Source organism: Zychaea mexicana (assembly GCF_025766255.1).
Source record: "Zychaea mexicana strain RSA 1403 chromosome Unknown BDB00scaffold_95, whole genome shotgun sequence".
NCBI classification, from domain to species: domain Eukaryota; kingdom Fungi; phylum Mucoromycota; class Mucoromycetes; order Mucorales; family Lichtheimiaceae; genus Zychaea; species Zychaea mexicana.
In genome coordinates, this window is record NW_026516758.1 from 39,984 (window position 1) to 53,929 (window position 13,946).

A 13,946-nucleotide genomic window follows, 5' to 3' on the forward strand; every position below is an offset into this window, starting at 1 on the left:
TATCAACCCAAACCCAACGATGCCTTGTTATGCGACGAATCGCGTACATTGTTATTGTGAACGCTGTCACGCCCATCCTGCTATATTATGCCTTGAAACCTCACTTGCCACCCGTATGGGCATTGGTACTTTCAAGCACCCCCACAATCATATCTGTCCTCATCCAAGCAACGTTTCTCAGATACATTGATACCATCGGTGTTGCGTCCATATGTGGTAATAGACACTGCACGCTTACTCTCTTACGGACCATATACACCAGCAAATGATAAAACAAAGACTTATCAACTAGCTTATAATATGAATAGGCTTTCTCGTGTCCATCGTATTGGCCGTTGCCAATGGCGATCCTAAACTCATGCTCATGCGTGAATCGCTAATGTAAGAAAACAAGAGAACATCGAATGAGGTCATTGAGTCTGTGGCACGCAAAAACGTAGAGAAGATAACGTGTGAACAAACAATTGGGTCCGCTCTTCCAATAGAACAGCAGCTGCAGGAGCAACGTGCGCATTGTCACTATTGCCAGTCCGTATCCGATCCTTCGAGTTGAAACCGATCATGTACTACCTCGCCAAAGACTTGGCAGCACTCAAACCAGTTTATGTGAACGAGAGTAAACGACCTCAAGCACGCATCCTATTCTATTGGCGGAATTCGCGTTATTGTCGACTGCACATACGTCTTCTCACAGCGATCGACATTGTCTTCCTGGAGCTAGAGTTCGGGTTGAAGCTGTTTTACATTTTCTCATTCGATATCGACACAGTGGTCATTGCAAGCAGTATCACTTGGGGAACGATTGGTGCATTGATATCTGTGTTCACCATATGCTACTCGGTTAGGATCTTGAAGCAATTAAAACAAGATGAAGCAGCCATGTTTGCCTCTGCTGCTGCTGTACCTGCTACCACTGCTATTACCGCTACCACCTTACCACTTCAATGTGATCTTCAAAAAAAGACAAGCTATACTTAAAATGGCTTAGCTTTCAATTTTATTATCCCATTATTCGCTTCTTCACGTCTCCATTGTTTTTACGTTCTTTTTCTTCTTTTCGTTGTTGAATAAAAAGTCATGCCGAACAGACGACTGCTTTTCATAACAGCAGCACTCTGTTGGTGCGTTGGCGTATTCTATTTCCTCTTTTCACCACGATGGTGGCCTTCGTCGAATAGCCAAGACAATACACTACTGGTGCATAACGATGACAATAATACTGATCGCGACACTGTGCAAAACGCAGACGTTGTTCATACTGGGCCATTTGCTTATGTCACGTTTCTATGTGACGATATTATGGTACATACTTACAGATATGAGGCATCAGTATCCGTTAAGTATTACGGCATCAGGCTCATATTGGAGCATTAATCATAGTCACAGGCGACGCAAGTGCTGGTCCACTCGCTCGTTGTGAATGCTAAAACGAAACACGACATCGTTGTTCTCGTGCTTCCACCGGTATCACAGACCGTACGGGAGCAGCTGGAATCTCTTGGTGCTCGGATAGTGGAAATAGAAGAGGTAAAAACAATAAAACAAAATATTCATTATTAGAACGGATTTTGTAGGAGGGAAAGAGTACATAGAAAAAGAGAAAAACTATCAGTATGTGCCCTATACTCGTGCATACTATTTGTATCTCATATCACACTCTAATGCGCCCTAATACAATTAGATCAAATATCCTTGGAAGTCCACTGCATCGGTCGTAAAGGAGGGCTACAACAAGGCATGTCGATACTCAAAACTTTATTTATGGAACCTCACCGAATACCGAAAGGTTGGTCAAAACAGATGTAATCATCATTATCACCACAGAATGGATGATATATATAGATGATGGGTTAACACACGAAAGGACCCCGCCTTACGATTACTCACATGACAATGTTGATAATATTTGTATCACATACAGATTGTCTACCTAGACGCAGACACGCTTGTTGTACAACCGATCGACGAACTGTTCCTGCAACCTCAGTTCAGTGCAGCCATGGACGCCGGCGGTGTCGTGAATACGGGCGTATTTGTCGCTGAACCATCAAGCGAAACGTTTCGAGATATCATGACTATCTACGATAAATCACCTAGTTACAACCATGGCGACCAAGGATTCCTCAATTGGTATTTTAACCAATCATCATCTGTCCATGTACTACCGGGACAATACAATCTCATGATCAAGTTCATGGTAAGAAAAGTCGTCCTTTCTTTTCTAAAAAAAACTTGGAGTGCTACAGCTACTTGCAAAAGCATTCACTAAACATAATGTATTGCATACACAGCATTTATCGAACTTGGTATCTAGCCATGTTTACAGAAACACTGTCAGAATAGTCCACTTTACCAGCGAAATCAAGCCCTGGAATTTCTATTACATACACAACCGTGAATGGCGTGATAATTACGACACTTTCCTCTTTGATCAATGGGTCAAGACCGCTCGGAATATGCGATCGAGGCCGACACAAGGTAAGAAGGGTGAGGAAAGCCAGTTCGTTTACGAATACGAAATGAATGGGACTGGATATCTTTGCGTAATTATGCTGATAAATATTCTTATGTTTATTATAGCCAATATATTTCCCGCAAGCGAGCCCGAGATCGTGCCTAGATCATGTCTTGCACAATTGAAGAGCAATTATCTTAGACGCTATCCAGTCAAAAATAAGTTTACAATTATGCTCTCATCGTCCATTCAGATGGACAATGCGACATGGAAGGAATACATTGATAGCCTATTAGTGTTGCTGAGCAGTACCAAGGATAATACAAGGGAAAGCATGGTAGAAAAGGTTTTTGTGATGGCAAAGGATCGAGGTGGAAGCAATATGCCGGAACGGATATCGGGCATTCCAATCGAATGGCTCTCATCTTCAGAAAATGTGTTTAGTCTCGTTCATCGGATAGACACACAAGCGACTCTTTTACTCGATGACAAAGTAGGTAGAGCTTGCCGTTATGTGCCAAAGTAGGTTGATGATGAGAAAAGAGATTATTACCAACGAACCATGTGCTTCCTTTCATAAATTCTAGATCATTTCTGCTGTCAGAGATCTAGAATTTGCATTTGCAGTATGGCAGAACCATCCAGACGCTCTTGTCGGATTTGACGCATCTGTTCACCGAAAAAGTGGCAGTATCCATCCCAGAACCACCGACGGCCGATACAGTATGATCCACTCCACAGCCATGTTTATCAAATCTGATTTGCTCTACGCCTTCTCTTGTTTGCTTCCTGATGAAATTTACGCCTATCTCTATGCACATCCTCAGTGCTCTGACACTGCGCTCAATATGTTTTTCACTGGTACTATTAACGCTCAGCCAATATTGGTTTCGCCATCCAGTCCCTTTTACATACTCGACGCAGGCCAACCACATCCTGATCCATCCATGTGCATACCCGATTTGAAGCAAATTATGAACGGTCGACTACTGTATAACGACGCTATCGTCACGCGCACACTACAACCCAACAAAATCCAACATAGCAAGCCAAGCATGTGGCGATCCTTGTTTGCCATCAACATGTAAATAGTCCTCCCTTTTCGTTTTTTATTAATACTGTAGTTATTTTTGAGCAACAGCAGCCTCCCGCACCAAATCATCTACCATCATCTTCACACGCTCGCTGAATGTCAGAGCACCTTCTCCTTGACATCCTTCTGTATAATTTCTTGCCAATAAAATCTCGCGTGTGATAGTAGACAGTGGTGGCTGGTTCTTGGGTGGTGAAAGTAACTGGAATTGGAGTTGGTATGCTGGTTTGGTGGTGTCCACTTTGGTTTTGATCAATTGGACTTGTCTACGAGGATGGACAAAAATTATTGTCAGTTTACAAAATATCAGTAAATACGCTGCGCATGAAGAGAGAGTGAAATGACTTACATGCTTCGCCAGACATGGCTTTTTCCTGATAAAGGATCCAAAGCCCACCAAAGTGATCCATTAATCATTTCCTCAATATCATCGACCTTCCACAGTAACCGTGCCTGCTCGCTGGTAGTTGCTGTCTTGTACGAAGGAGAATTACGTACAATGTCGTTTGCCGCATCGCATACCATCCGCAGGCAGATCAAATTGATTTCACGGATCAAAAGTGCCTGAAATTCACTGATATTGCTCAAAGTGACGAGTCCTTGCGGTAATCGTACAGTAATGTTGCCAGATTGGTGCAGTCGGAATAGGAGGAACTGTCCCTTTTTGATGGCGATACTCAAGGTAATTGACATATCACTCACATCAGGATAAGCATCACACACTGAAGCTTTCCGTCGTTGCTGGCTTTCAGAATGCATTTCATAGTGTACCGCTAGATCCACGCCACCTTCGCTACTAAATGGCTCAATCACATCATATACCAGTTGCCGCACGCGGTCGAAAAGAACCCAGAATTTGCACATGGATAAGGCGTTTGATAAAATAGGCACCACAGGGTTGATTTTGCGTGTTCTAGGAGCCACTACTGCAAGGCCTGCTTGCGTATGATGATGGGGTTGCAGTCGACTGGTTCTTCCGCCAGCACCACTGCCACTGCTGCTAGGTGCTGATCCAGGTCCGCCACCAGTTGTGTTGCCACCAGGACCAGCTGATGCACCTTGGTATGTGACTGACTCTCCGATGGATGCAAGAAGTTGCTGTGTCTTCCTGCTGGAACATAGCAATCGTGCACGGCTTTTCCACATATTGAATCGATGTCGTTGAATAAGCAAAAGTCGAAGTGCTAAGTCAAGTGATCGTCCAGCCATCTGTTGTGTAGTACATTTCACGGTTGTCATGGTAACGTCGCCATTGCTGCTGCTACAGTTTTTGGTCTTTTGAACGCGTTGGATAGCAAGGTCGACATGTCCGTCCACATTGACAATGATCTCTTCGTCCGCAAAATGCACGTCGTTGGTATTCGTTAAACCTTGAGCTTCTGACAGCACCTAAGATAGGTAAAGTAGAATTTAAGTTTGAAAACTTCAAAACAACGAGTATCAAAAAGTTGAAAAGATCGTTTGGTTGTAGCACTTACTGCAGAATAGAGTTCAGCATCAAACACTGTAGCCTGTGCTTCAACAAGTTGCTGCTGAACCTTGCTTTGATGAGTATCCAATGACAGTGACGGGATTGGTTCTATTAAAAGCGAGAATTAGCTTTAAAACATCTACGTCAAAGGAGATATACAGCGATTACCGTTTTTTGTCTCGCCTTCCTCTCCTTTTTCCGATGTGCCCATGATAACTTCCGATGAAAGTTCAAATTGACGCGCAAGTCGTTCCATATGGCATTTTCTGACATTAGCAACAAGGCGACGTTGTACATTGTGCGGTAAATTAAGCTGTGTCTGGGTATTTGCATCGTCATCGTCGCCTTCTGCTCTACTGAATTCGCCATACGACACTTCGCTGAAATCGGAACCCACTAGATCACAAAAGTGAGAAACATCTTTCTTTCTTTCCTTCTTTTACTCTCGATTTGCGTAATACACTGAGTCATGAAGTCTTGCTTACCGTCAGTATAGCCATAGCGCACCAAAAATGATGTTCCTGCATTCGATACGGACAACCCTCCCATAGCAGGCGGAGCCGTGTTCGCTTGCATTAACCAATTATTTCGTCGTAAATCCAATGCTTCGTCCCAGAATGTTTGTTCAACCTCGACCAGCTTTTTGAGATTTGCTGCACTAGATCGTAAAAATTCGGACGCGGCTCGTTGTTGCTAACATACCATTACACATGCAATATGTCAGCCTCATGTTTTTACATAGGAGCAATTTATCCCTCCTCCTTCTGCCAGTCATTACAGTGTCCTTCTCTATTTACTTTACGCTTCAGACCCAGCGTCAATTGAGCTGATTCAAGTTGTGCTTTGTTGGTCGGTCTTGGTCTGGCGACATAGGTCGCGTGCAACGATCCCGCTGGTAATGGCAAAACTGCATCTTTCGACAGTGTACCGGGCCGATTCTGGGATAACAGTATATTGATCACGTCTAACGCTACGTCGATTTCGCTTTTGGCATGACTATCGTTTTTGTTATATATGTTTTGCTTCAGTTTCGTTGTTTCTGTAAACGTAGTTCTTTTTCGGCCTTTTATCCAATTACGCTAGTTGTTCCATGTCGTAAACAGAAAACTTACAAAAGTTTGTTGACAACTGATTCGCGTACTTTAACAATATCAAAACCAGGAGGTTGCTGTTGTACTGCTGGCACGACTGACTGCATATCGTTGATCGCGTCGCTAGTTTCGCCATCATTTTCTTCTTTGTTTTGAATCGAAGTCTTTAAACTTTCTTCGGTAATGTTGCGCCAGTCGCCTCGTTCGTACCAGATCCGATCCACCTTTTCCATCAGTTTTTCGGGTAGCGAAGGCTCACTATAAATCTATGAAATCAGTGTTCGATTCACGGAAAAGTAACTGACTCTGTCTTTTCTTTGTTTCTCCATTGCAAACGTACTCCTGGTATATTTCCTCGCCCTGGTCTGTAATGTCGGTTGGTGGTTTCTCGACAGACGGTTCTAAGGAAAGTTTTATGCGTTTTGATTGTGGCTCTGCATCGCTCATAGTAGGGATGCTTAAACGGATGCGTGTATGTGTGTGTATGTAATTATTTAGATAATGGGAAGATACAAAGTACGCGTTTGGCAGCAATGAAATTTAACTTCCAGAATTCCGACGCTGGAGGTGAGGTTGACCTTTAGCACAGCGAGGCACATAGCCCAGACCATCGATCTACTCTGCTTTCAAAGCTTCTATGTGTTCAGGTAAGAGGCATGTTATCTTTTGTAGCTATAGCTAATGTTAAAAACGAGCTAAGAAATTCCCAAACTAGTACGAAATATGATTGTGCCTTAGGTATTATAAATGGTGAGTACAGTAATATATCATGTCCAAGAGAAGAAGCATTTCCGACCACCTACCCAAGCTTATCGTTTTATCTGCTGTGTATGTTGTAGGCATAAAACTAAAACGGATCACTTATCGGTAAACCCTACTTTAATAATACTCTTTTTTGAAATTTACATGATCTCTGTGAAGTCGAAAAGCTCAAAGCGAGATCACTGGGGTTTCAAGTTGTGCTGATCTTAGTAATGGTATTAGAAGATGGGTCACAGCAGCTTCTCAACCTTGTATGTACTTGCGTTTCCTCATGTAAACATGAACTTGTCACATTTGATTAATGCTATTGCACGTTAAGTAAAAAAAAGGGGGCTTGCAAATGCTTGATGCAGCGCTTTGCTAAAATCAGACGATGAAAGAGTGTCCAAACTAGATGTATGTGCTTGGCAAACCTTGTATTACTGACACCGCAAGCAGGGCAACCTTATCTCACTTGTCGGTAGAGTCATAGAGAAGATTAAAGAAATTGAAAACGCTGCACCTAATATGTATGTCAAAAGTATCTGACCAAAGTATGTAAGTAGATAATAAGAACGGCATGATATGCTAATCTCTATACTTTTGTAGCTGATTTATAGTGATTTTGAGTCAATGAATAATTAACTACGTGGAAAGTTATCATGTACTAGATACTCAATGATATGCAGGAAAATTGAACTAATAATAATTACACTGGCTTGTTGCGAGAACCTGAATCTATCGTGGTCATACGGTTTCTGTGTACTCATCTGGTCTTCTAGTTTGCCGACCCACTTGGATTTTTGCACGAGCATTGCGTGTATGTCACTGTGAAGGTTTTCATTATTGTTCACTGGCAATTATCTGTACCTACACTTTTTATGCGTCAGCGTGTCTGTTATGGAGGCGCTATTGCCGAACAAGCTATTATCACTCACTAGCTGACTTGCTCGCTTGCTGACACGAAGTAATAGTTTTCCTTCTTTGATGCCAATATGTACTTCGCTACTCAAGTACGTCTTGGAACACCTATACAACGGCTATCTTCGGATCGGAACGAACCTATAAAAACTTCTACCAATATCATAATATGATAGTTGGGCTTGGTCGTGGTTATTCGTGTTTATACAGTACATGGCCCAGTGATAATGTCATTGATAGTCGGCTCAATGTCATTATAGAGACGGATTATTTCCAGATTTTAAGCTGTGCGGCTCGGTTTCAAACGCTACACATGTGATTGAATTCAAACAACAGAGATTGTCTTTTATTGTTTGTTGCTTACACTAGTGCACTCCGGAGGGGTGATTTTTTCTCTTGATCGCTTGAGGTGTGGGTCTTATTTTGTGCTTCCATACCACAAAGCATTACAAGGATGGCAAATCTAATATTAGTGGGAATACCATGTAAAATTCAAAAGTAACAACTGTTTTGTATACGTAAACTGATGATACAGTATATAAGTTCAGGCTCAACCTATCATAATATGAATATCTAACTACTTTAGTCTGGTTGTTGCTGTTGTTGCTTTTAATGATGCAGCATACAAAAAATTCACATCAGTAAGGGGATAAACATGTCTTCCTCTGTGCCATTCCCTGCAGTAAAAGTATTTTACGTGAACTGGTCAACTTTCATGCAAGCCTTGCGCATATGTAGTACATATGGGCGTCAACCCATCCTACTTGCAGTATCAAAATAGCCCAGTATCTCGCACATGTCATGATTATTCAGACTCATCGAATGTCACATATATAACTGTTTCGTTTAGGTGTGTTAGAAACTATGTGAAAAAGAGGGGTCATTAAACGAAAAATAGACTTCACTAGAGATGATGTGGTTAACGAAGGAAAGTTCTACTAATAGTCAAAGAAGAAATTTTTTTAAACAGATCGAAAAAAAAGGCATGACAACCAGACATGAGATATCTATGCCTCGTATTACTAGTAAGAAGCTCTTCTACGAATTGAGTTCAAAAGGACAAACGAGTGCTAACGACGATTAGGCATAGATGATCAATTTGGATATTGCTACCTCCAATTTGCTACCTCCAATTAGACTTTTCAATACTCGTAGCTCACATAGACTGTGTTGATAACCTCCATGAAGCAATGAAAAAGCCTTCACAAGAAAAAACATAAAATATAAAAAATATAAAAAATACAGTTAACGACAAGGCAAAAGAAAGTCGTTTGCAATTTACTGAAGAGAAGTATCATCATTTGTATAGTATATGCAAGCGCCACGCATTACATTCATAAATAAGCGCATCAATATTTGGATCGCGCAGCTAAACATATCAATCTGATCTTAGCGCCTATATATGCAATGTTGTACTCCTACACTCTTTGACCCGCATTCTTCTCTACAACTCATAGCTTTGGATTTATGATCTTAAAAGATTTAACTTCTGCGTGGGCTCGCGGACACGTACCCTCATCATTAGTACTTGCTATCGTTGCTGGTGCAGGGGCTCTAGCGTATTATAGGTTACAAAAATCAGACGACGAAGATATCAATTATGAGATATTAAATACCATTCCAACACCAAAGGGAATGAAACCGTATGTTGGTGAGTGGATGCTTTTGCTTTTTGGGCATAAGCGTCATATACATGTACAAGATTTCTAACGAGGTGGCCTTTCTCGTTACCCAAATGCTGTAGGCCATCTTTTATGCTTTGACAAGTTGACCGGGTACAAGTTCAGAGATTGGCACCAGGAACTGGGGCCTGTTATACGAGTTCAGTTGGGTGTCCAGCCATGTATCCTGATCAGCGATCCACAAATAGCACACGAGCTTTTTGCTGTGAATGGTGCAGTTGCGTCCAACCGTCCACGCTTTCCAAATATCAACCGTTATTATTCAAACGGTAAAAGGTTTGTATATTCTAGAGCAAAAAAGAAATAAACGAATACGAGATGATAACCATATATAATTTATTGTTAGGGGTCTCGTATTCCAAAATGACACTACAAACAGGAATCATATGATAGCCTCAGCAAAGGCCAAGTCTACATCCAACACGGCCGTTGCTCAACACTACACCTTTATTTGAAATCAAGGAGATAAAATGATTCAAGGTCTAATTGCTCGGACTATCAGGAACGAGCATGTCAATCCCTACGATTATTTGCAGCTAAACGCCCTGAACTACGTTTTGAACACATGCCTTGGGACTGAGGTGGAAACAGTAAAAGACCCTTCTTACAAACACATAATGGCGTTCAATGACGAGGCGCTGGCATTGACTGACCTGGATAACAAAATACCGAGATTCTTACCAATACTTGGGTTTTTAAATATACTCAATGGCACACACCAAACTTATCAGAAATTTTCTCGCGAAAGACGTGAGGCTGTGCTCGGTCCGCTTATTCAAGAGGCCATAAAATCTGACCGAGACAATATGATTAAACATATGCACCAGCACCAATCGGGAACTGGAATAGAGGATATTGATTTAACTATAGCAGCAAGTAAGAGAGAAGAAGAGAAAGCCAATAGACGATAGATAAAGAATGTTATACGGATTACTTATGCATATTTGAAACTCTGTAGGTGATATGATAACCGCAGGTAACCGACATTTCTTCTTTTTTTCCTTTTTAAGAAAAGGGGCTTGAAGTGGATATTTTGTTGATTACCTAGAGCTACTCATACATATTTCTTATTAGGAACCGATACAGTAACTGCAGCAGGATATTGGTTTATTGCTATCCTCTTACATCACCCTACAGTCTGCAAGAAAATCAGTGACGAAGTGGACGCATTTATTAAGGAGCACGGTCGACTTCCTCTGCCATACGAACGTGATTCATTGCCATACTTTATAGCCGTTCAAAAGGAATGCCTGCGATACCGGCCATTTATATTCTTAGGTATCCCTCACGAGCTTCAAAAGGATGGTATGTGTTTTTTTGTCCACTGGTCGGGACTGCAGAGACAAAAAAAAAGTTGTGAAGAATATGATATCGAATAATTACATGTATACTTTGCTATATTATAGTGCAAGTTCAAAACTACCTGTTTCCTAGGGGTGTGCCAATCTATCCATTGTTATACGCAATGCATCAAAATCCGGATCGTTATCCTGAACCAGACAAATTCATTCCAGAACGATTTCTGGGTAAAACTGACACTGCTGCTGCCGCTGGTAAAATCGAAGACCGCGATATTTTTTTGTTTGGCTTTGGCAGACGTGCTTGCCTTGGTGTCCATGCAGTAAGTACATGTAACAATAGAATTTAGCTGCACAAAACAAACAGCATATTACCCGCCAACATTAACTGTCATCTCTGCTGTTAATAATATACTATAATATACTATAAGGAGAAGGCTGAAGCAACGCTGTTCTGTAACTTGACACGATTATTTGCCTATTGTTCTTTGAAACCTCCTTCAGATGGTACTTTGCCAGATCTTGACTATTATTCAAGTGATAATATCGTTACTATGAAACCAAAACCTTATCAAGCGCGTTTCATTAGTCGAGATGATTGTTTACTTCCTTTGAAATAAAGTTATATTTTTAAGTTTGGCATAACAGTCATTATGTGGATACGCAGTGCTATGTGAAATCATTATCATAAACACAGAAAATGAACTTAATACAGTACTCTTCTACACTAGGCCGCTTGTCCAACTCTATGTACTCAACATTTTTTGTAACAGACCAAGCTTTTCTTTAAGCTTAACAATCGATCAGATTTTTTAAAGTGTTCACTCTATTTACAAAATCAGCTTCTTCGTTCAACAATGATCATATTACAGTGTTTTATTAGAAAAAACTCATCACCACAGTCTTGTTTGTCAGTGTCTTCATAATATGTAGTCAATTATATTCTTATCTACATACTTAAATATTTTATTTATATTCGACACAGTACTCTAGTAATAACACTACAGTATATGTAGAACGCCTTGTTATTTCCATTCATGTCACGTATAAATCTGGAACACCTTCTGCAGCACTAAATTCCTCACAGGAGACCGTCTATAAATGGTGACGTATTTTTTTGTTTCATACATCACTCACATTTATGTACTCTTTACATAATTCTATTATCATAGCGCAACTAGAAGTATGGTACTAACAATTATCAAGTTAATTGTATATATTGGAACTGTCTCTGATGCACATGCATAAACCTGTCATGTGCTGTGAGTCTTGTATGAGATCACCAGTACTTCTCTGCCATCACTCACTGCAATGGTCAAAAAGACCACAGTTTCACTTTTCGGTATATTTAAGCAATGGATTTCACTAAAGGTAGTCAAAGGAGAGATGTGGCTTTTCGTTCTTACACGTGTAATTGGAGCCGACGTCAATATAGTATGCTTTTTATATATTCATTCTGGTTGTGCACGTCTACGGAAATGACAAATGACACGGTTTTATAAAACTGTCGGTCAGAAGGCCAATTTTCATTATTAAGCAGGGCGAATATAATGCAACACAAAAAACTGGACCCTGCATCATGAGAGCAAGATGGTTTTCAGATAACGATGTTGATAGCATTGGAAAATCCGGAACCTTTGCTGTTGTTGCTACATATCCCAACGACCGAAGCTTATTAAATTGCCGAGAGGACATTACGTATCAGTGAATAAGGAAAGATCAGAAAATTACGGTACTGAAAAGCTGGTGTTCTAAATTGCTTCCACTCCATTTTTTTTGTGTACTGTATTGGAGTGTTACCTCCGAAGAAAAAAATTATTTATATCAATTCATGTTCAAAAGAAGGTACGGTAGTGGCGGCCGCAAAGAACTTAGGGATTGAAGATACGTTGGGATACAAATTGGAGGTGTGGAGACTTGTATGTTATAATCACGCCTACATAGTTACGCCTTCATTTAAAAGTCGAAGAACTGATTACTAAAGACATGTGGATCGGCGCAAGAAAAAGTCGCTATTATGTGCTTTTAGAAAAAGTAGAACGCGGTTTCCAAATGTGTTGGATTGCCCGTCGAGAGCGACTGGCTTCTTTCAAAGTTCGAACAGCGATAGCCAATATGCAAAATTTGCTTAGCAAACATTGTAGCCATTCCCGAATACGTGCTGTTCTTCATCATAGCAATTAAAGTGTCAAGTGTAGAACATGCAGTAACGCTTTCAGGAGACATAATTGAACTCTAAATATTCTTAAATAAAGGATATGCAAGTTGGGAAAACCTGAAGGATACCCGTGATAAAATTGATGATGCTGTGTACCAGTTGATACATAATAGATCAAGCGGGTCGTTTCAAGTCTTGACTTGATCTCTTGCTGGAAAACGCTCTTCTTTATCCCGTTCTCATTATCTTTATTTTGAATCGACGACAATCAAAAAGTTTTACGAGAATGTCACTGGCCTTGACTGATCTTGGCAATGCGTAGAGCTGATGCTGGCAGCCACGGAACATCTAGACACCTACACACATATTCGTTTACTGTACAATGCTCTCGTTTCTCTCTGACAACATCCATATACCATTATGATATTACGGTTGGCCCAGTGGATAAAGCATCATACATGTTTACAAGCAGCATTCCACCAGCCATAAACCGTAAAGGTTCGAAAACATTTGTGGACATTGGGGGACTAATGTTTCCTGAACAAACACGTCCAATTTACGATGGCCGTAAGAATGTATTCACTGCCGCCCCACTACGGCTCGGCGGTCCAAAAGAAGGTTTCGTTTCTGTTGTTCTACGCATTTACCATTTTGTTAGCAATGCGGCCCGAAGGCTACAACATATCAATGATGTATATTCTCATACCTTTTACATATCTCTGGTAAGATATTAAAGCTTTCTACTTGATGTTTGCAGTCAAAGAAAGAAAAGGCTGGTTAAATTAATAGAAGTAATAACTCATTCCAATATAAACCTTATACTATAAGCCTATTACTGTTTAGCTACATCTTTTTGCAGCTCAGTTCTCATAAACAAAAAGATAAAGTGGGAAAACCATGTAGCTCTGCATTTCTTCTGATACGACATATTATCGTTGACTGTTTTTGCACGTATGTAGCTTACAATCAACCCGGAGGTCCGGTGTAAACTGTGGGCTGGGTTACGGATTGAGTAGACCCATGAGGTGGGTACTTT

The 13,946-nt window shown here is 40.7% G+C and overlaps 5 protein-coding genes across 5 annotated transcripts; 4 read left to right on the forward strand and 1 right to left on the reverse strand.

Moving 5' to 3' along the window:
- Window positions 1-29: 29 nt before the first annotated feature.
- BDB00DRAFT_771316 (uncharacterized protein) lies at window positions 30-978 on the forward strand (the record flags this gene model as incomplete). Its single annotated transcript, XM_053119950.1, has 3 exons — window positions 30-216; window positions 309-381; window positions 486-978. 3 exons carry the CDS (start codon window positions 30-32, stop codon window positions 976-978), a joined length of 753 nt encoding a protein of 250 aa, XP_052975349.1.
- A 6-nt stretch (window positions 979-984) lies between these two features.
- BDB00DRAFT_638472 (nucleotide-diphospho-sugar transferase) lies at window positions 985-3,718 on the forward strand. The gene is made up of 7 exons (XM_053118123.1): window positions 985-1,302; window positions 1,381-1,527; window positions 1,682-1,786; window positions 1,922-2,197; window positions 2,292-2,478; window positions 2,581-2,948; window positions 3,043-3,718. The coding sequence occupies exons 1-7, from the start codon at window positions 1,078-1,080 to the stop codon at window positions 3,541-3,543; spliced, it is 1,809 nt and encodes a 602-aa protein (XP_052975350.1). The 5' UTR covers window positions 985-1,077; the 3' UTR covers window positions 3,544-3,718.
- A 175-nt stretch (window positions 3,719-3,893) lies between these two features.
- Window positions 3,894-6,557, reverse strand: BDB00DRAFT_791344 (subunit 17 of mediator complex-domain-containing protein; the record flags this gene model as incomplete). Its single annotated transcript, XM_053121033.1, has 7 exons — window positions 3,894-4,937; window positions 5,027-5,127; window positions 5,188-5,415; window positions 5,505-5,712; window positions 5,817-6,015; window positions 6,132-6,368; window positions 6,451-6,557. The coding sequence occupies 7 exons, from the start codon at window positions 6,555-6,557 to the stop codon at window positions 3,894-3,896; spliced, it is 2,124 nt and encodes a 707-aa protein (XP_052975351.1).
- A 2,682-nt stretch (window positions 6,558-9,239) lies between these two features.
- Window positions 9,240-9,909, forward strand: BDB00DRAFT_876756 (uncharacterized protein; the record flags this gene model as incomplete). The annotated part of the gene is made up of 3 exons (XM_053127521.1): window positions 9,240-9,423; window positions 9,517-9,730; window positions 9,801-9,909. The coding sequence occupies 3 exons, from the start codon at window positions 9,240-9,242 to the stop codon at window positions 9,907-9,909; spliced, it is 507 nt and encodes a 168-aa protein (XP_052975352.1).
- Window positions 9,910-9,924: 15 nt separating this feature from the next.
- Window positions 9,925-11,350, forward strand: BDB00DRAFT_791345 (cytochrome P450; the record flags this gene model as incomplete). The annotated part of the gene is made up of 6 exons (XM_053121034.1): window positions 9,925-10,044; window positions 10,186-10,330; window positions 10,413-10,430; window positions 10,529-10,759; window positions 10,861-11,075; window positions 11,342-11,350. The coding sequence occupies 6 exons, from the start codon at window positions 9,925-9,927 to the stop codon at window positions 11,348-11,350; spliced, it is 738 nt and encodes a 245-aa protein (XP_052975353.1).
- Window positions 11,351-13,946: the final 2,596 nt, after the last annotated feature.